Source organism: Molossus molossus, unplaced genomic scaffold (genome assembly GCF_014108415.1).
Source record: "Molossus molossus isolate mMolMol1 unplaced genomic scaffold, mMolMol1.p scaffold_m16_p_1, whole genome shotgun sequence".
In the NCBI taxonomy this organism is placed as follows: Eukaryota; Metazoa; Chordata; class Mammalia; order Chiroptera; family Molossidae; genus Molossus; species Molossus molossus.
In genome coordinates this window covers 57639885-57662455 of record NW_023425344.1, presented here as the reverse complement: position 1 = coordinate 57662455, position 22571 = coordinate 57639885, and the positions used below count along the sequence as shown (strand labels likewise).

At 44.8% G+C, this 22571-nt stretch overlaps 1 protein-coding gene across 1 annotated transcript in view; it reads right to left on the bottom strand.

Annotated features, from left to right (window-relative positions):
- The window catches only part of FRAS1 (Fraser extracellular matrix complex subunit 1), a 432882-nt gene that overhangs the window by 180936 nt on the left and 229375 nt on the right, over positions 1-22571 (bottom strand). The window contains exons 19-20 of the mRNA XM_036267136.1: positions 12478-12618; positions 10134-10277 (exon numbers count right to left, since the gene is read on the bottom strand). Coding sequence (XP_036123029.1) covers positions 10134-10277; positions 12478-12618 — 285 coding nt within the window. The remainder of the gene's footprint in view (positions 1-10133; positions 10278-12477; positions 12619-22571) is intronic.

Here is a 22571-nt window from a genome sequence, read left to right as displayed (position 1 = left end):
TCAGCCTGCAGACCAATGAATAGCGGGGTTCGACTCCGGTCAAGGGCACCTACCTTAGTTGCGGTTCGTCCCCAACCCTGGTCGGGTTGTGGGAGGCAACCAGTTGATGTGGCTCTATCACATCAGTGTTTCTCTCTGTCTCTCTCTCTCCCTCCCTCCCTCCCTCCCTCCCACTGTATCTGATAATAAGTAGAAAAAAAATATATCCTCAGGTGAGGAATAAAAAAAAAAAATCAAGGTGAGAAATTTACACTTAATGTCTTGGGCAGTGGGAAACCACCACCAAGTTTTAACCATCAGAGTCTGTTTTGTAAGCCAAAGCTGATCTTCCAGAAGAGTTACCCTCTCTTAGGAAGATGTGGGAAGAGCTTTCGTGGGGCAGAGCCTTGAGGACAAAACTGAGGCTGTCTGAGGGAGAGGAACTTAGGTTTCTATCAGCAGAGAAAGGGGAATACATTTAAGAGTCATTGCAAAAGTAGAGTTTGCAAGATGGGCTGTGATTCGAAGGTGACCTAGGGGTAGGGAGGAATTAGGTGTAACTCAAGTTGTGCTGATTGAAAAATCAGCAGCAAGGACAAGAGAGATGGGAGAAGGAAGAAAGAAAGCCTGGTAGATGGGCAGGTTGGGGGAAAAGAAGGGGGGGTGGGTTCTCTCTGAAGGTTTTGAGCAGATAGTCCTGTGGAGCAGCTGTTCCACAGGTAGATAAAATGAGGACCTGCAGATGGTCATCACGTGTGCACTGGAGACCAAATCGAAGAAGAAAACAGAAATGAGGATTGCATGAGATTGTGAAAGACACTAAGGTCCTAGAAGAAAGGGGGTGGGGGAGGAAGAAGAGAGGGAAGATAAAGAAAGAGAGAGGGAGATGAAATGAGTAGCCACAGGAGGGAACAATTGACTGGAAAGACCAGCTCATGAAGGTGATGGGCCAGACTCTCAGCCACAGATGGAGGGTTCCCTGGGCCAGGGGGAGGGAGCTCCTTTCTCAAAGGATGAAATGAGGGGCCCCGGCTGGGTGTTGTCCTATACACCAAATGGCTGCTGGTTCAGGTTTGATCCCCAGTCGGGTGCATACAGGAGGCTTCTCTCTCACATCGATATTTCTCTCTCTCTCTAAAAATCAATTTTTAAAAAAGCATGTCCCCAAAAAAAGGACGAAATGAGGGAAAGAGGCATCTAGAAGAAAACGTAAGACTTTTGAGCAGAACAGGTGAGGGAATTTGTTGCTGTTTAATCAGATTCTGTTACTCTCCTAAACAAAACAGAAAGCGGAGAGGCAAACTCAGCTGAGTGAAACGTGAGACGAGCAAGTGCGGTCGGCAGTCGACAAAGCAGCAAAAAGAGTTGTCGACAGGATGGTTTCCAAGAAGCAGAGAGGTCTGACTGGAACTAGATCAGGTGATGAAGGCTGATGATACAGTGGCCCCACGTGTCTTCTGACGTGACACCGCTTCAAAGCCCAGCTCTGCTGTTCCCCGGCTGTGAAATATCGGGCAAATTGATTAACGCCACCAATCTCCGTCTCTTGGGCTATCATATGCAGATACTACGAATCACAGGACAGGATGACAGTCAGGATTAAATGAGGTCATGTAAGTGAGGCGCTGGAACACAGTAAGTGTTCAATGAGCATTATCTGCAGTAGGTCGGATCAGAACGGACATTGGCAGTGATGATCATGCTTGCATCTATGCCGCTATTTTGCCTGTTACATGTAAACCACAGAGATTTACATGTGTGTTAGAAAAGTAGGTAAGTGTAGCCTTAGCAAGTGTGCTCTGTTCAGTGCTGGAAGGGTAACTTAGGAGTCTAAATCAGCTGTGTTCTTTAAGCACAGATCCTCAAAGGCCTTCTCCGCCATTCAAGCCCTGACCTATAGGTCTCATGAAGATAACGGCAATCCTGACTTCACCGGGAGCCCTGCGCAGCGGAAAGTTTGTAAGTAAATCTTTCTTTTTTTTTTTTTATCCTCACCCGAGGATATTTTTCCATTTTTTTTTACAGATAGAGTGGGAGGGAGAGAGAGGAAGGGAGAGAGAGAGAGAAACATCGACGTGAAGGGACACATCGAGTGGCTGCCACCCGCACAACCAACCAGGGCTGGGGACAAACTGCAACCGAGGTACGTGCCCTTAGCGGGAACCGAACCCGGGTCTCTCCGGACCGCAGGCGGACGCTCTAACCGCTGAGCCAAACTGGCCAGGGCTGTAAGTTCTTTTTAATTGAGGAAGGCCCTATTTAAGCATGTTGTGTAATTTTATTCTGAAAAGAAAAGTTCAGAAAAATAATAAAATAAAAGAAAGAAAGAAATGCCTTGAAATATTTGATCATCCTTCGACAGGGTGACCTCTCAAGCAAAACACAGATCGGGAGAATAAGGAAGAGACAATCATTGAATGTCCCAGAGAGAGAGCGTGGATATGCAATCAATGCACAGTTCAGGCAATAGGAGACAGGGTGACAAAATGAGAAATAAAAAAAGAAAGTACATTGCAAAAAAAAAAAGATAAGGAAGCTAAACGAGTGTTAAAAAAATAGAAAAGCCCTGGGCGGTTTGGCTCAGCAGTTAGAGCGTCGGCCTGCGGTCCAGAGTCAGTTCCCGCTAAGGGCACGTACCTCAGTTGCAGTCTGTCCCCGGCCCTGGTTGGGTCAGGTGGGTGGCAACCACTCGATGTGTCCCTTTCACATCGATGTTCTCTCTCTCTCTCTCTCCCTCCCATTCCATCTGAACAAAAAAATGGGAGAATGTCCTCAAGTAAGGATAAAAAAAAAATGAGAAAATTGAAAAAAATACAGAGATAGAAGAATGGGACCAGACGGAATAAGGTGGGGGGTGAAAAGAAGAGAAAACAATCATATACATGAGATACACTAACAAGAAATATTGTTGCTGTAATTGCCATAAGATGCATTAGAAGGTGATTACACTGGACACTAGGACCCACGGTTTGAGTCATTCGTTCACCAAGCATGTCTTGATCAGCGTCTGTGCGTTAGCTGAGCACTACTCTGAGCTCTTCCTCCTACTCCTGTGGGAAGGTTTCTTAGAATGATCAAATGAAAAGATAGGTGAGAAACTGCTTTGAAAATTGTAAAATTCCACCAACACCTTATTATTTGTATTACCAACAACATGAAATACAGACCCAGTCCAACAGAAGCCTTAAAAATCATACTTAATCATACCAAGCAGTACATCTGTCTCCTGGTAGTCATCTCCCGGGTCCACAGAAGGAAAATTGAAAATCATGGCAAATCAAATTAAGTTACACAACACAATGAAATGCTTTTTAGCCATTAAAAATGACAATTATATGGATTCTTTTAATATTTGCCAACATATGGAAATACATATTAAAATGATATTTAGGAGAAATATGTAGCTGTTGACTACAACTGTAAAAAATACATAATGTACGTGTTGAAAAAATTAAACAAATGTAAACATAAATTATTAAAATATAGTAGACCTTAATGTGTCTCTAATGTTTACTGATTCAATAAGGATAATATACAACAGGACCACATGTACACACGGCATTCTAAATCAGCTTCCTCGGTGTCCCTCCAAGCCACCTGGTCATTCCAGTCCCTGACAATCCTCCTTTTAATCTACCTATCAAGAAAATCGTCCTTGAGTCTCTCTTGCGTGCAATCAACTGTATTTGGCATCACAGAGTACAACAAAATGGTTAAGTATTTGGATTCTGGAATCACACTCTCTAGGTTCAAATCTTGGTTCTATCTTCCAGCTTTTGTCATTTTGAGCACGTTACTGAACCTTTCTGTAGTTCGGTTTTTTCATATGTAAAATGGAGATCAAATCAGGACCTATCTGGGAGGATCATTGCCAACGTTAAATGGGAAAATGCAGTCAAAGCGCTTAGCACCATGCTTGTTACATAATGAGCCCTCAGAATAGTCACCTGTTATTGGACACCAGGAAACAACCCCTGACAGAGAACAGGAGCCCAGCAATGCCAAGTCTAGGTAAGAGGTAGACATGATCAGCATACCAGGAATTACAATGTGGGAGAGGCCAGGAGGAAGCTGGTCCTCTTAGGGAAGGAATCCGAGCCAGGCCTGAGAGATGGATGGGTAGGATTTTGAATCAGAATGAGGCAGTAACTGCTGCACATTTGTAGTATGTGCCTCTTTCCTAACTTCCAGTCCCAGCCGCAGAGCAGCCACAGCAAGATGCAGGGCAGTGCCAGCCCGCCTCCCCCACGGAGAAGCTGCTGTGAAACAGGACTGGCTCTCACCTCGGGCTTCAAGGCCCTGCGGCTGGCACCCAGAAAGCAGCCGACTGGCTCGGGCAGGGCTCCTTCCCAGTCTTCAGTTATGTTTAATTTGAACTGTCTTTTTCCATTAGTGTTGTAGTTGTGTTGGTTTATTCCAAAATAAGCATGTTTTGCCCTTTTAATCTGCATTTGGACTTTTGCACCACTTTTTTTAGGGCCTTCTTTCCAAAATGATGATAATGAATGGGGAAAATCATGAAAGAGGCTCAAAAGGGTTTTTTGTTTGTTTGTTTGTTTTTAATTTGTAAGAAAAATATTAACAGGTTTGCTAACCAGTCAATAAATCGCTTCACGCAGATTCAGAGAGCAAATACCTCTCAGACCCAACACTGGAGGGTAATTACAGATTGCTTTTTGGTGCCCTTCAGTAAGAAAGAGTGGCAAACCCGAGTCTCCTTGGTTAACCAACCCCTCTGCTTGCCCACAGAGGGAGGGAGGAGGGAGGGAGGGACGGGGAGGGAGGAGGGGAGGGAAGGGAAGGGGAGGGAAGGGAAGGGAAGGGAAGGGGAAGGGAAGGGAAGGGAAGGGGGAAGGGAAGGGAAGGGGAGGGAAGGGAAGGGGAGGGAAGGGAAGGGGAGGGAAGGGAAGGGGAGGGGAGGGAAGGGAAGGGAAGGGAAGGGAAGGGAAGGGAAGGGAAGGGAAGGGAAGGGGAAGGGAAGGGAAGGGAAGGGAAGGAACAAGTTCACAATCTGAAGACTGGTTCATCATTTCATTTCACCTTCAGGGAGTGCCAACAAATTGTTCAGCATATTAACATCACTTAGTTCAGGGCTTTCCAAATATTATTCTGCAAACCACTGGTTCGCTTTATGAGAGGCTATAATAAAAGAAGGGAGGGGGTATGCAATTCAATGCCTGGGAAGTGATGTCCCGCCTACTTCATCTTAGAGACTCACAATGCACATCTGTTTATTTAAGGTTCTGAGATAACCTACAATGAAGAAAGTTGCTTACGTTATTTAACTCAGAGGTTCCCAAATTTATTTAGCCAGGAATCTTTCTGGCATGTAACACCTATTAACAATTGTCCAGACCCTGAGTACCATGGAATACAATATGAAAATGCCCAGAGTAGTATGTCTTTACTGACATGTCTTCTTTTGCTTACATTCTGGCACAGATTTATGAAGAAAACGCATCAGCATTTAAGAAATTATTGCATAAGCAAACAAATGTTTAATCCCAATAGAATTCACCCTAATAAACCAGCTGTTTAAAATTTTCCAGCCTGCCTCTCTACAGTATTACTCTCAGTATTATCTCCTTTCTATATAAGAACTCATAGTATGGCCATTCCACAAAGTCCAAGGCACTTTTTTTTTTTTTCCTCTGTATTTTGGTATTTCTCACTCATGTTTTCTTTTTAATTTCTACCATCTTCTATAAATAGGAGTAAAGCTTTAGCTGAGAAAACAGGAGAAAGCACCCCAGGCTTTGGAATTTTGGGATAATGTTGCTGAGATATGGGCAAAAAAATCCGTGAAGATAAAAACCTGGCTTTCCATAACACTTAACCATGTCTGCTGTAATCTTATCCACTCCTGCCTCTCACCCCAGTGCATTTATCTCTGCTGAAAACCTTCAGCCCTGGTCTAAATCTCACAAGCTGTATATTTGCTTTGATAGACTTAAAGGGAAAAAATCCCCACACATATGACATCCCTAAATGTGATAACACATTAAGGTTATTGGACCTGTTCCCAGGATATGTTTATTCTTGTCTGTGTGATAGATTAGATGTAATTTTCTTTCTTAAACAGCCAAGTGCAATTAAGAGGTCTGTGATGATGATTTAGGTACAGCGCAGATAGAGTATAAATCCTGTGAATAAATCCCACCACCCTACAAAGCTCACACATGATAGAGGGAGCAGACAAGGTCCTTCCCCGGGGCTTCCACTGTGCCAGGACTTCCCAAGGATGATGAAAATACCTCCGCGATGGCACTGCCTGGGTGGATGATCCTCTGCTCGGCCGTCATCACAGGGCTCTTTCAGGCTCCATCCTTGGTTTAGATAAAAGTCACTGAAATGTTCCTTGAGGTTAACAATGGCCTGACTAAACCAACACTTCTGTTAACAAACAAAACAAAACAACCACTCCAGGACTTTAGGTTCAGGGTAAAAAAAAGATGAGCTCCTGGTGGTGACAGTGGAAAGCCTGTGTCACCTGTGTCCCGGACAGCTCCCGTGGATGTCTAGTGGTCACTCTGTACTCAACACGTCCAAATTCAAACGCATCACCTTCCCATTCTGGCCTTGGTAAATGGCATTCCCAGACCTCAAATGCACTTGACCAGAAACCTGGAAATCATCCTCCAAACTCCCTCTCCCTTAGCCCCCAGGGTTGAGATCAGCAACCTCTGTTGCTTCTCCAGTAAGCTCCCCATATCCACACTTCTGCTTTCCGTGGTTTCAGTTACCCTCAGTTAACCCCTACTCAAAAATATTAAATGGAAAAATTCCAGAAATAAACAATTTGTAAGTTTTAAATTGCATGCTGCTCTGAGTAGCATGGTGAAATCTCACACCATTCCACACCATCCCGCCGCGAGTGTGAATCATCCTTCTGTCCAGCGCATTCATGGCTCTGTCCGTTATCTGCCCCACAGCCACTCAACGCCACCTTGATGATCAGATCGACTGTGCGGTTTGGCAATGCCTTGTGTTCACCTAACCCCAATCTTACTTAATAATGGCCCCAAAGTGCAAGAAGAGCAATGCTGGCAATTCAGATATGCCAAAGAGAAGCCATAAAGTGTTTCCTTTAAATGAAGAGCTATATATTTATGAAAACAAAAAACAAACAAAACCAAAACGTAGTGTGTGTGTGTGTGTGTGTGTGTGTGTGTGGTTCAGTACTATCCTTGGTTTGGTGCTATCCATGGGGATCTTGGAATGCATCCCCCACAGATAAAGGGGGACTAACTTCTGCATTAGGTTGAACCATATGAAATCGCCACTACTTGATCATTTGGTGCCCACAGAAGAGCAACCTCACATGGGCCGACCTAATATATCATTAACACTTAGCGAAGCCACGCCCCTTCTCTTCGTCCTCTTGGCAATTTTCTCATGAAAGGCTTCACCTCCCATCTGGATTCCTACAACTACCTTCGAAATGCCTTTCTGCCCCCGCCTTGCCTTCCTGCAAGCAATCCTCTGCAAATCTTTCTCTTGACAGAAATGTGACCATAACACTGCCCTCCTTAGAAACCTTCGAGAGATCCCCACAGCCCGATGACAAAGTGTGTTCTCCTTAAACAGGAGCTTCCTTCTGCTTCAAGTCCCCTGCTCCCAGGACAGGGGCTGGCATTCCACTGAACTCTTTGTTGGTGCCTGGAGAGATAATATGCTTTGGCCCACCTTCTGGAATGCTCTTCCTTCCAAATCTCCAAACCCCTCTCAACAGTTCAAAATCATCTCAGTTATGAAATGTTCCAGAAAGCCTTCCTCTGGTCTGGCTTAGCTCATATTTGCGGCAGTATCAACACATGTCCCCTTCCTTCCTCCACGGCATGCCTCCTGAATGCAAGCATTATATCTTATTCATCTTTGCATCCTGAGAGCCCAGCACAGTGCCTGGCATGAGGCGTATGCTTAATAAATGTTTGAGGAAGCAGCAAATGAATACATGCATTACAATGCTACAGAGAGAAGTGGGAGATATTTGGAAATACATATAGTTATTAAAAAAGTAAACTTCGAGATGAATACACTTCTCTGAAAGATCAACAATTGAAATTACTGGTCAAATTTTTCTGTACTAGACACTCACACACCCAGTCTCTATACAACATAGGATGTCCAAGCACCAGACAATGATTATCATATTTAAAAACTATGGTTAATATACCTAATGCCCAGGACAGCCAAGGTTTGTCCCTTCTACCTATTTTAGTGGGACCTGCTCTTTTAGTGCTAGAGATTTCCAGAGTCATTTAGCCTTGTCCCATGATTCTTTATTCTTTATTCTAATGGTCCCCTATTAGCCTTAAAAAAAATTAATGCATTCCTAGTCACCTAATTCACTCTCAAAGAGGGCTCTGGACATTGGCGAGAACAAAGTTCATTAAAAATTAAAATTTTCTAATCTCCTTATATAGACATTTATTTTTAAAATTTTCTTTGCATAAAATTGTTACGGTCCACATGCTGAACAGGTTGGAAACAGAAAAGCTATACTGAAGTGCCTGCCATCTAACTCCTGTCTCTGACTCCCATCTCTCCTTGCTCCAGTCCATCTCCCACACAGCTTGCACATTTCCCGCCCAGAGCACATCCTTAGTCTAGTCACAGTCCTCTCCAAAACTCTCCTGGCTGTATTGCCCACAAAATTCCTTTCCCACCTTTTGGCCTGAAATAGCGGGTTTTCTATACCTCAGTTCCAACTGAAATTTTCCAACCGTTTCATCTATTATGCCTCAATTACAAACCATGTTCTTCAGCCAGGTTGGCTCACTCACTGGCCATGAACGGCGCACACGCTCTTCCTCTGTGCCTGTCTCCTGGTGCAACCCCTCCCAGAAAGCCCGCCCGACCTCCCTCTGTCTAACAATCCCAGCTATTCTCTAGGAGGAGTTTCAGGTTCCACCTCCTTCACAATGCCTTCCATATCTTTTCTTTCTCCCGCCTCTGAACTCATACAACAATTGGTTTTTTCCCTGAATTGCAGCATTTAGGGCTGCAGCCCTGCTCTTGACAGTTCAGTCTTTCCAGGATATAGACTTTGGACCCCAATGTCTATCGCAAAGGTCATGTGCAAACCCTAGGAATCCCTGGGACCATGGCACCACCGCTATACTCGGAGCACTGTCATTGACTTGCTGTGCCTCCACCACCAACCTTGGCAACTGAAATATCAATGCTGTCCCAGACTGCCTGTGCCTGCTCAGGCTGTGACCTAGACACTTGGCCACACCTCCTCCCTGCCCAGGCGTAAGCCCTACCCAGACCACCCCCTCCAGCATGCATTCAACCAGATTCTGGCTTTCTCACCTTCCCACTTGCCCAGTGGCATCCCAGAATGCCCCCAGGCAAGGCCTTCAGAGCTGCAACAACAGCTGTACAAGCAAATCTCTTCAAGTTTCTCTTAAATTAGGAAGAGTGGGTCAAGAAATATATAATGACCCACTAGCCTATAACTTGCTCTTTCCAGACTATTAGCTCTTTGAGGACAGGGTCCTTGTCTTATTTAGCATTTTGTTTTGGTATTCTGAGCATCTGGCCGTTGGCAGACACGCAAAGATACTTGTATGAACAAATGACCATAAACACTGTATGGCTCCTTCATTATTTCCCAAACCCCCTGCCGCTCTCTTCATTTATTTTCTTTTGAGATCCAAGTTCTAAACGAAGAGGAAAAATCCCAACTCCTGAGGCAACTGACTTAATTTTGGGTAAATCCCCCTAAATTTTGGTGACTGGGGCTGATGGCAAAGGTTCTCCACAGCAAGAGGCAGGAGATAATGCAGACAAGGGTAAGACAGTCTCCAGAGAGGTCATTTTGAAAGTGTGTTTTGTCGCCTTAAGCTGAAGTGTGCCACCTGCATGTGAGGTATTGTTATTGTGACTCCCATCTTTATTAATATGTGGGTCTACGTTGCTTTTAGAAATTGCAAGAGTATTATTAGAAGATTCCATTTGAACGCGCCGATATTTACTAAATGTCTGAAAGGAAGCAGTGAAGTGAGTTCCCAGACACGACACCAATGTCTCCCGAGAAAAGAGCTCTTCCTCAATTGGCTGACAAAGGACAAGAGCATTTAAAGTCTGGAATGAAGAACCCTCGCCCTTTGGCCATGGTTCTGAGACGACGAGGGGAGGTCACTCACCAGCACAGTGCCCCACGAGGTTGAGGAACTGCCCTTCTTTGCAGCGGGTCCTGCAGTTCGCACCATCCACAGTGGCATGAGGGTGACAGGAAAGGCAGTCGGACTCTGACGGGCCGTGGCACTGCCTGCAGGTGGGGTGGCATTCTAGGGGGAGAAACAAGACCTGGGGTTGGAATGAGCAGTTCAGCATGTAAACACATCATGTATTTTATGCACTCCACAAATTACATTAAGAGCAGAGCTCAGACACTACTCATCTTTTGAAGATTCCTGAGCAAGCTTGATGTACCCTTAGGTCTGACTAAGAGAATGCATTTTTGGAGTCAGTAAAAATGCCACCCATGCATAGAACGTGGAAATTAGAGTAACTGGCCTCATTCCAGAGAGGCCAGCAGGGCCATCCCCATCCACGTCAATAACAAGTGCACATCAATGTGACAAAGCAGAAAAGTGCGTGGTAAGACTCCTTCTCTCCAAAATGCCACGATTCAAAGACAGCAAGGCAGGGAAAAGAGGAGACATTTTGCTTCTCAGAAATTCCCGACAGGCCAAGGGGAAACCTTACACAGCAAGGGATACTAAACCTTCTCGCCAGAGTCAGACGGCACAGCTTGGATGCCTGTTTTAGTAGCAACACTTAATTAAAGCACAGAGAACAGAAAACGTCCTCTTCCTGGAGGTTATCATGAGCTGTGTTTGAAGTTCAATTCCTGAGACAAAATTATGTCAAAGCTATGTTTTCTCCAGCAAAACCAGCAGATTAACAGGAGGCACCGCGCTGGAAGCAGCCCGAGTGAGTCACGGTAGGTGTAGGCGCTAAAGATAAGGGCGGCAAGGAAGAAAAGCCGGTTGCAGCTGCGGCCGCGTTCGTCCTGCCAAGGCAGCAGCAGGAGCGGGCGCGGGGAAGGAGATGTGAGGGTTTCTCTGCCAAGGACGAGGAGGTCTGAGCGTGTCTGATTCCAAGAGGACCTGGAGCTGGGTAGAACTTGCTGGAACTGATGGCACAGAATTCCCTTCTGGCACAGGGCTGGTGAAAAGCAAAGGCACGGATTTCGAGTAAAGTCAACTGCTTCTCACGTCTTCTGGCACGAGGCCGAAAGAAGATAAGGAGTTATATATACACATAAGAGCAAGCGGGCAAGAAGTGAGCTGCTGATTAGGAGGCTAGCATTGACTGACACCCCTTCTACATTCCTGAGGCTCTCAAGTGGGAAAACACCCGTCCCAAAGATACGTGTTCTCAGGATGGTTTCCCCCTGCCAGCGATGCCGCCCTGCCAGAATATTCCCAGTGACCCGGTGGCCCTGGCTTGTGGTCAGGCTTCAAGCAGGTAGAGGCAGGGGCAGAGGGGCAGAGCCCGAGACTTGACTCCCCCCAACAACTGCACACACACACACCAGCTGGGCTGGTGTGAAAGCACATGGGGACAGACAGCTGTCAAGGACGGCAGCAATGACACGCCAGAAACACTCCCTCCGAGCGTGATGGAGAGCGTAAAGGAAAAGCCGCCCAACGGGGGTCTGGAGAGAGTCCAAAGGGACTTGGAAAAAAGAACATTTCAGAAGAAAAATCATATTGATCTTCCATCATCTAAAACTGGGTTCACATTAAATTTCCTCTTGGGAGTTTGAGGCTAGATGAGTCTAACAAGTTAATTTATGTTTAAAATATTTTACAAATTTACTACATGTTCTCTTACTCTAGAAATACATGTAGTACGATTTCATAACATTGGGCTTTTCCCTCTAAGCTGGTGTCAACAAATCTATTATTAGAAATAAAATAGTAATCATGATAGAATGTGGGTAGTCTTTTTTTTCCTGTAGATACAAGGAAACACAGTGCTACAATGAGGTGCTTAACTTTTAGTATTTTGTCAATTCCAATAAAACCCTGCACTAATCTCAACTAGTAATTTCTAGAATCTCTGCCACTGAGACACAAAGGTGCTCTTAAAAACATATGGGACTGACCTGTCAAAGAAAAAAAACTCTTCTCTCTCTTTTTGGTTTATTGGGCTGTCACCAGGGACAGCAGGGCAGCGAACACTCAATGCCCGATCCACACCGATGTGGCAAGCCCGCGGGGCTCTGTCTCCCGGACGACTACCAGCAAATCCCCTCACTGGGTGCACAGGGCAAAGCTGATTCCAATTCTTCACTTCTTCCATGCTTCCTTCTTGGGAGAACTGAATTTCCCTTGTTCCTTTTACTGCCACACATTCAAGATAGTGATGTACAGCCCAACCCTTCGTCCCGTGGTATGACATAATTACAGTGTCCGGCTGCATTATGAAGACAAAGTAGGGGTATTGGGAATAAGCCCCTGCATCTTGCACACTCACCTGTACATCGGCCTTCCTGGTTGAAGTACCCATCTGCACACTGGGAGAGGCACTGCCCGTCCATCAGCACATGGGAAGGCCAACAGGCTGTGCAGTTATGCAGGCTCTTCCCTGCGCACCCGAAACAAGATTGGTGGCAAGCTGGGAAGATAAAGCAGAAGAGACAATCAGGACAGTCACCATATGACAACAGTGGGAGAGCTCAGTCTCTCCTGATATCATTCTGCACATTCATTTCATCTTCCCAAGGACACAGCTCACGTACTTCTTTCTAAAGGCCAGGTCCTGCAAAGCAAGCATCTGTGGAACTCGGACTAAGTAAGGCACAAATACCACAAAACAGAAACAACCATTTGCAGAGTCATCCATTTCTTCCTTCCCAAGTTCCCATACTCAGAGAAATAAAGAACAGGAAGACATAGAACAGGTCTTCTTCCCCTGGGATAGCTCCTCCACCGTCATTAGACAACAGGCTGCTTATCAGGCTGCTCAAACTAAAGGGACAGGTGATGGAAGCCTCCCTTGAGGACTGCACAAAGGTTAGTGTGGTGCCTGCTCTCCGAGGGAGACCGGACACACACAGCTGAGAAGAACTGGCCAATATTTAGCGCTGCTGAAACTAACCGCTTCAACAGACTCATGGGCAAGTAACTGGAATCAAGTGAACAGGAGACAGTGTGTAGCACAGAGAATAGGAGCGTCACAGAGCCACTCTGTGACCTTGACTAAGCTGTGTAATTTCTCAAGCCTCCTACTTCCTCATGTATAAAATGAGAAAATGAGCTATACATACTGCATAGGATGTTGTGGACACTAATTGGGTTGATACGTGTGACATTCTCATGAGGGCTTAATAATCTTAGCTATAATTATTAACATTAAATGCTCTGTTACAAACCCTCATAGGTGTAGAAAGAAATGTGGAAAGCAAAGAGAAAGAATATCTCTCTGCTTGACTACATCAGACCTTTAAGGATAAAAGGAGTATTTGCATCATTTCCCAAGTGCGGCCAGTGTGTTAATGATGCTTTTTTATTTTTTGTAATTCTTTTTTGTTGTTGTTGTTCAGATAGAATGGGAGGAAGGGAGAGAGAGAGAAACACTGATGTGAAAGGGACACATGGAGTGGTTGCCACCCGCATGACCCAAACAGGGCCAGGGACAAACTGCACCCGAGATACACGCCCTTAATGGGAACCAAACCCGGGTCTCTCTGAATCGCAGGCCAACACTCTAACCACTGAGCCAAACCAGCCAGGGCTATTTTCTGTATTTCTGATGCTTTGATGTCAGGGGCCCTGGTGATCCTGGAGTGACTGCCCCTCCTAGGGCTAGCCAGTCTCTAGCAATGGTAAGTGACTAGCCGGTGAATATGCCTTTTGTTTGCCTACTAATCAATCCAAAGTCCATACACCCATCACCTCCTCGACTGGGTTTCACACTCAGAACCACTACCTTCCTGTCCCAATCTCTCCAATGCCAGGTACCAGACAACTAGAAACAGCCCCTACACCCTAGAGCCCACGGGAATTATTCAGACTAACCAACCATAGCCTTTTGACCCTGCCGCGCTTGTTCTTTCCCAGTGAAATCAAAACACAAGTTCTTGCTTACATTTCTCCCTTACCCCCTCTTCCTTCTGACCGGCTCTGGTGCTTCCCCTGTGGCCACTTCAAGGAGTGGTGTCCCCTCTCTTCTTGGGAACTGTGACTAACAAATTACATTGTCAACAGAAATCGTCCGCTCATCTGTTAGCCTTACCATACCTGGATGATAATAAAACTTTCATCTTGAAACAGCCTGATATTCACCTCTAATCATTCATTCATTCGTTATTATCTGTCAAGAAAGTCAAGCGTCTGGCATGTAGATGACCCCATGCATTTCAGAGCCCGTTCTTTCCAATGGACAAAGTCCACCCACTCAGTGACTCCTCTGTCCCCTCTTTGCCTCCTCTGCCACTTCTATCAAATACCCAGAAGACTTACAGACCACTAGCTTGAAGACCCGGGTGTGATTTTACACCATTGTGGTCTACATTTCTACCAACCCCAACAAAACCATCACCTACAATCTTGGACATACATGGGGCTGAAACAAGCCAGGCTGCCCTGGTCCAGCAGTCCTGGCTGTTACAGTATTAAACTATTGTTATAGGGCTGATATGTAACTGCTGTCCTCAGCCTTCTAGCAGTCCCTTGCAGCCCTGTCCCAGGCTAGCACCCTGACTCATCCATAACCCAGCACCTAAAAGGTTAACACCTGTATCAGGAGGGCTCAGGACCCTGCTCCTGCCCCCAGGCCAGAGCCATTCCGACCAGGCAGTGTGCCCTTGCCTTCCACCTGATAAGTACTTTAATTATTGCCCCTAAATATGCTGTGGCTCTTTATATCTGTTCAGCAGTATTCATTACTATATGAAAAACAGAGCTAGAATCTCAATTTAAAATAATTAATAGTCTTTCTAGCAGGTCTTGTTAATAGCTCTATTAGCACATATCATAGTTAGAAAATTTTTTCCCAAGTATTTTCAGAATCACTGTAAAAATATTTTGTCTTTAAAATACAAACACGTAGCCCTGGCTGGGTGGTTCAGTTGGTTGAGCATCATCTCGTACACCAAAAGGTTGTGGGTTCGATCCCTAGTCGAGGCGCATACAGAAGGCAACGGATCGATGTTTTTTTCTCATATCGATCTCTCCCTTCCTCTCTAAAATCAATACACATATCCTCGGGTGAGGATTTAAAGAAAGAAAAAGAAAACAAACAGGTAAACTGACATTTAAGCAAATATTATAAAAGGGTGCATATTAGCCCATTAAGACATGTTTAACACAAAATTAAACAGCACGCAGGGGAGAATCAGGTGAAACATTTCAGTAACAGCTAAACTGTATCGTCGACACCAAGCTCTCCAGGATGATCCGGAGGAAGCAATTAGAAGCAATACAATGTTTTCTATTTAAACACATCTTTGATGATACCAACATGTTTGTATTAGACTGTACAAGAGTGCTAAGATCCCGAGTTCTTCCTGTTATAGCCCCCTAATAATAGGAAATCAAAGCATGTCACTGTGGAATAGAAAACCAGGGAAATATGGATCAATGCATTATGAGCACACAACGTATTTTATTTCACTCTATTTGGTCACAAATCCATGTGATCTAACCTGGCTCAAAGTGAACAAAGATATTATTGAATTGTACAAGGAAAGCAAAGAGGAGCGAAGGAGTTGAAAGGCTGATGGACCGAGAATTCCAGGAGAAAGTCCCTTTGCCACTAACTGGGTTTTGGAAATACGCCCCAAAGAACATCACCATGGCAGACTTCAGAACTGCCTTCACGGGAAATGTTCAAGAACCAAGCAGATACCGAGCTAGCTAAGCTGCGATGTGGCACAGAGGGGAACGGTGACCATCTCTCCAAGTGCCTTTTCCCTCGTGCCCTGTTGCTGTAAGTGCGGGCATGTGCATGTGCATTTCAAAGCAATCGCATAAAACTTCAGATCTCTGCCAGCTGTGGGAATGTCTGCGCCATCTCAGTGACTTCATGAGGCTCGATCGTTCCATGGAAGCTGAGTTCATAGCCAGAGCTCTGGTTTGAAGCCTAAGATCCTTCAAGGAAGAGTAATTTCATTACAAGGTATGTATGTAAAAGATTTGAAAGAAGCTCTGTGAATTATTTCTCCACATTGTACTACATTTTCTGAGAGCGGTTTTCCAGTTGACGGCTAAATACATATCTGAAGAAGCAGAACTGAGCTGCGGAAGCACCAAACGTGTCCTTAGGTGGTTGTAAAGGCCAGTCGACCTGACTCCAATAAAAAATTTACCTAAAACACTGATAATTAAGACATTATCGATTTTTGTCCATTCTGTTTTCTATTTAAATTTCAGATAGCAAACACTACTTTTTCTTTTTCTTTTTAAATTTATCTCTATTGTTGAAAGTATTGTAGGTGTCCCTCCTTTTCCCCCACTGACAGCCCCTCCCTGCTCCTGTCCCACACCCCAATCCCTGCCTTCATCGAATTGCTGTCTGTGTCCACTGGTTATACATATATACATGTAAGTTGTTTGGTTTATCTCCCTCCCCCCTCCAATTTCCCTTCCTTCTAAGGTTTGTCAGTCTGTTCCCTACTTCCATGTCTCTGGATCTTTTTTGTTTGTCAGCTTATTTTGTTCATTATATTCCACAAATAAGTGAGATCATGTGGTACTTGTCTTTCTGTGACTGGCACTACTACTTATTTTTTCCTTTTAATAATATAAAGAGTAGTCCAGCATCCTTAGTTTTATATCATTTACAATTTCCTGGCTTTCCATGTCAAAACAATTTTTGAGGTAGTCTTCCCCCAAATGACGGTGTAAATATGAAAATCCACAGATACACAGCAGGAGAACTGTCAGAAGAAATGGAAACTGAAATGCATGAAGTCAAATAAAATCTATCTCCCACTTTTCCTCCCCCTCCTTTTCCTCATTCTCTCTCTTTTACTTTTCTATGAACACGATTTCACCGAGATATATTGGGAATGCTTTAAGAGTAAAAAAAATCTCATCTTTTCCATAGACATATCGGCCGCAAACCATTTTACTTCTCCTATCTCTTTGATCATTTCTTCTTAGCCTTTCTCTATTTACATCATGAATGTTAGAGCTTCCCAGAACTGCACCCTCTGCCCTTTTTCTTCTCACTCTTGGGCAAACTTATCCATACCTTTGATGATGACCTACAACCTGGCGAGTCTGAAATTTATGTGTTCAGCTCTGACTTTTACCCTGAACTCCAACCACATACATCCACCTGCCTACGGGATATTTTCACATGGTGTTTCATCAGTACCTCATACTCCAAATTTCTAAAATATTCACCATGACCACTTCCAAGCTCAGTCCATATCTACTTAGTGTAAATTATGACAGCACATTCCTTCTGTCCAAAACCGTACTTATCGGCACCCCTAACCCCATCCCCTCTCCCTCACTTGGTCTTTTCTCCTGTATTCCGTCTTGCTTGGTGGCCCCACCATTCCCCAGGGCTCTCGTGCTGAAAACCTTAGACTTCTACTTTCCCATCACCACAACGCATCCAAGATATATTGAGTTTTCCTTAAATCCGTCACATCTGTCTCAACTTAACCATGCCCTTGGCCCCTCACTCATGATATGGATTAGTTCAAAAGCCTCCTAATGAGCCCCCCTCTGTTTCTCCCCCTTTACTTGCCATATAGCCATCAGCTAGACCTTTATAAATGCTAACTGACTAAATGATTCCCCTACCTCAGATCTTTCCATGGTTCTTCAGTGCCAGCAGTGTCAACTCCAAGCTCCTTAGCCCAGCACTTCATGACATGACTCACTCCATGCCTCCAGTAGCAGTCCCCACAATGCGCCGCTTTGGCCTTCACACTGTAGGATACCAAACACACTGCACTTCTCCGAACACTCCATGCCTTTGCACCTGCTGTTTTCTCGGCCCAGAATGACCTTTCCCTCCTTCTTCCCTGGTGAACCCCCACTGATCCTTTGACAGCCTGCTGATGTCAAGTTTTCCCTCTGCAAATCTTTCCCCATACACTGCCCCCCAGATAGAGTCCATCTCCTTTGGGCTCTTTCATACCTTCCTATTGCCATTCCAGCATGCGGCATGTTCTTTGAATTACTTGTTCAGATGTCAGGCTCCCCTACTTGATCATGCTCCCTTAAGGCATGGCCTGTATCCTTTTCATCTTTCAATCCCTAAAGCCTAGCACACCCATGCTATAAAAAGCAAGAAGGAGAGAGTGAGGAGGATTGAACACGACCAGAAGGCATGCATTTGTATAGCTATGTCAGTACTCTGGGGACTACATTAAAGAGTACTGCTTAATATAGACGCCACATCTTTTATTCAGTTAATTCAAGGGAACCCCGACTTCATAAATAGTAACATACTCTTAAGCTAAGCAGGCAGACTCCTGCCCATTTATTTCTTTAATTAAAACTCTTTGCCTTAAGGCCTTTGGTGAATCTTAGCAACAACTAAATAGATCAAAATACTCCCAGTATACTTTATTTTTCCCCAATCTCCTGAAGCAAGTTAATTAATTAACCGCGTTCCCATCCCAGATGGTGACCTGACAGGCTCCTGAACTCACTTCTCCCACACACGTGGGACAATTCCCTCTGAAAGAACCCAGAAACTAGCTGAGCAACTCCCACACAGTAGGTTAAGGAGAAAAAAAACCCTTATTGACATGAGTAGGAAAGGCTGAGGCACTGTTGCCATATAACCTACCCCCGAACAGCAACACACAACCCCAGGGAACTCCCAACTCCCAGCTTCTCCCGAGGAGTGAAGGGTTTGGATCCAACATATAGTGCCCCACCATTAGGATTTCCACCTGAGGGATGGTCCCACAAACTGCCCGCTGACAGCCAGAGGGGGCGTGAGATCCCTCAGACTCTAGCAAACAAGGAAGCAGTTCTTAATGACTTGCAAAACTTGTGGAGGTTGTTCCCCCAGGGCTCAGAAGTGCCCGCCTCCCAGACTTTCCCAGAAAGAGACATATTTGCATATCTTAAAAGCTGCAGCCTGAAGGTCGGACTTCTAATTGAACAAGACTGTCTGTGATCCTCCTGAAGACCTGGAAGGCTGGCGGACACTATATTCACCGACTTCTCCCTCTGCCCTGCTCCAGGTCACTGGTGTCTCCCCAGAGCTTGTGCACACGTCTGATGCCTAACTCTTGCAGCTGCCACCCAAAGGACACATCCCTTCGCCTGGCTCTGGTGGCCATCAGGGCCTGAGTGCTTGGGTTCAACAGGACTAGCAAACTGGCTATTCCCCCTGGGCTCAGAGGGAGTGAATGTAAACACCCATCTCTCAGTTTCCCCACAAAGAAGTATTCTTAAATACTTTAAAAGCTGCTGTCTGAATCAGCCTACATCTAGGTGCTGCCCAAGATCCTCTCCTTTGGGACACTGACTGGTCTTGGCACACCCTCAACTACTCGGATCCACTAAGAACAAAGACAGTAGCTTGGACAATCACAAAGGTTTGAGTGACAACCAAGAGCTATGGCAGCTGAAGGATAAGGTTTAGAGAACAGACTGGTGATTGGGTTTAGGGGGCAGGGAGGCAGGGAAAATCAGTGAAGGTGGTCAGAAGGTACAAACTTCCAATTATAACATAAATAAGTCCAGCGGGTGTAATGTATAGCACGGTAGCTAAAGTTAACAATACCATATTGTATATTTAAAAGTTGCTAAGAGAATAAATCTTAGAAATTCTCATCACACATCAAAAAAATGTGTAACAATGTGTGATGATGAATGTTAATTAGACTTCTTGTGGTGATCATGTCCCAATACATACATATATCAAATCGTTATGGTGTACACCTTAAACTAATACAATGTTATATGTCAATTATATCTCAATAAAGTTGAAAAAAAGATGTTTAAGTTGCTATCAAGCCTGTAATAATTTTGAGCAATTCTGCTCCATGCAGTAAGACCTAGCCTAAGAAGGCAGAACTATCTTCAGGACTGAAAAAGGAGGTTTAGAAAAATGTAGTGGCTAAAATTTCCCTGATGTATATATACCTGACCACAGTGCCATGATTATTTGAAGTATAATGAAAAGGCTGCTGACGTAGGGGATGGTGACCACTGGGATATTTATTACCTCCGCGTTCTTACTGAAAGCAGTTTCTGCCGACATAATACATTAGAAAATATGTAAGTAAGATTCATTATTGTAGTACAGAGTTCATTTTAAAAATAAAGCTTGCAATTTCCTCAAAATCATATCATTTTAAACCTCTTGCTGAACTGTGTGGGAATTGAAAGAATCCATCATTAATTTGCCACAGAATCGAGGCAATTACGTAGCTAAACTAATCATCCCGATCGTGTTCATATCCCTTCCTGGTCACCACTGCCAAATTGTTGACATGGTGATTGAACTGCATCATTAACTGGGATGGCCTGGCTTGAAATTAAATTGTAAAGCTCTGGTGTGAAATGAAGAATAAGGCATCTGGGCTTGGAAAGAAAAAAATATTTCTTAAGCAACTATGTCCTCTATTGGATCCCAGGACCTCCCATTGCTAAATTATTCTTTAGTTGGTTCCTTCTAAGCCTCACTTTGTTCATCTATAAAATGAGTCAGTGTAGCCCTGGCCAGTTTGGTTCAGCGGTTAGAGCGTCGGCCTGTGGTCCAGAGAGACCCACGTTCGGTTCCTGCTAAGGGCGCGTACCTCGGTTGCGGTTTGTCCCCGGCCCTGATTGGTCGTGTGGGTGGCAACCACTCGATGTGTCCCTTTCATGTCGATGTTTCCCTCTCTCTCTCCCTCCCACTCTATCTGAACAAAATATGGGAAAATGTTCTTGGGTGAGGATTAAAAGAAAAAAAAAAAAAAAAATGAGTCAGTGTAAATTCACAGGATCTCCAATAAATGTCTTGGTTGTAAGGAATTTATAAACTGTAAAGTGATGTGTGTGTGTGTGTGTGTGTGTGTGTGTGTGTGTGTAAATAACTGTATGACTCTATGCCAAAAGATTAAAAGAGGTTATCTCAGCCCTGGCCAGTTTGGCTCAGCAGTTAGAGTGTCAGTCTGTGGACCAAAAGGTTGCAGGTTTGAGCCCCAGCCCCGGTTGGGGTTATGTGGGAGGTGGTTAATCTATGTGTCGCTATCACATAGATGTTTCTCTCTCTCCCCTCTCTCTCTTCCCCCTTCCCTCCCTCCCTCTCTTCCACTCTAAAAACCAGTGGAAAAATATCCTCGGGTGATTACCAAAAAAAAAGAGGTTATCTCAAGATAGAAGGGTCATAGGTAGGATTTACAGATACAATAAAAAAATACCTAGTGCCCTGGCCAGTTTGGCTCAGCGGTTAGAGCGTCAGCCTGCAGTCCAGAGAGACCAGGTTTCAGTTCCTACTAAGGGCATGTATTGTGGTTGTAGTTTGTCCCCAGCCCTGGTTAGGTCATGTGGGTGGCAACCACTCCATGTGTCCCTTTCACATCAATGTCTCTCTCTCTCTCTCTCTCCCCCTCCCACTCTATCTGAACAAAAAATGGAAAAATGTCCTCAGGTAAGGATAAAAAAAAAATACCTAGTTAAAAATTTGAATTTCAGGCAAACATGGAATAATATTATTTTTAAATATCTCAGGCAATATTTGGGGCATACTTATACTACAAAACATTTTTTATTTGCTAAATACAGGGTGGGGCAGAGGTAGGTTTACAGTTTTGAATACATGAAACACAATTTATTCTTGTATTATTATTATTATATTATTTTTAATCCTCACCAGAGGACACTTTTCCATTTTTTGTTCAGATAGAGTGGGAGGGAGAGAGAGGGAGGGAGGGAGGGAGGGAGGGAGAGAGAGAGAGAGAGAGAGAGAGAAACATCGACATAAAAGGGACACATCGAGTGGCTGCCTCCCACACAACCCAACCAGGGCCGGGGACAAACTGCAACCGAGGTACATGCCCTTAGCGGGAACCAAACCCGTGTCTCTCTGGACCGCAGGCCGACACTCTAATCACTGAGCCAAACTGGCCAGGGCTTATCTGTATTTTTTAAAGTTTCTGTGATATGTATAATGCTGGCAATGAGAAGAAATAAACATGGGCGTTTCTTGGGACTGCTTTAGTGAGCAAGGAGCACACTGGCGATGAAATGAGGTGCTTGCCCGGCTTCCATCAGAGGCTCTCCCGAGTCCTGTGGGAGCAGGTCAGAACCCAGACACGCAGACCCGCCCGGACCTGCTAAATCTGCATCTGCATCTTACTGTGATTCCCAGGAGACTTCAGTGAGATGCTGCTCTAAGAACTCAAGAGAAAGCTGTCTTCAAAACAGCTGAGTCCTTTAAGAGAGAGAAAAAATTCTCAGCAAGAGGGGAAGGAGACTCTAAGTCTGAGCCGAGCGATGTGGCCTGAAGCCAGGAACATCAGTGAGATGGAGGAGAAGCCTCCGGTGACAGGAGCGCCAGGTCCTCTGTCTTGTCCATCCCTCTGGCTGCGGTGGGCAGGGGACTGCAGTCACTAAATCCCCTGCCCCAGTCAGACGGATGCCCAGGAGCATGGAGCCCCG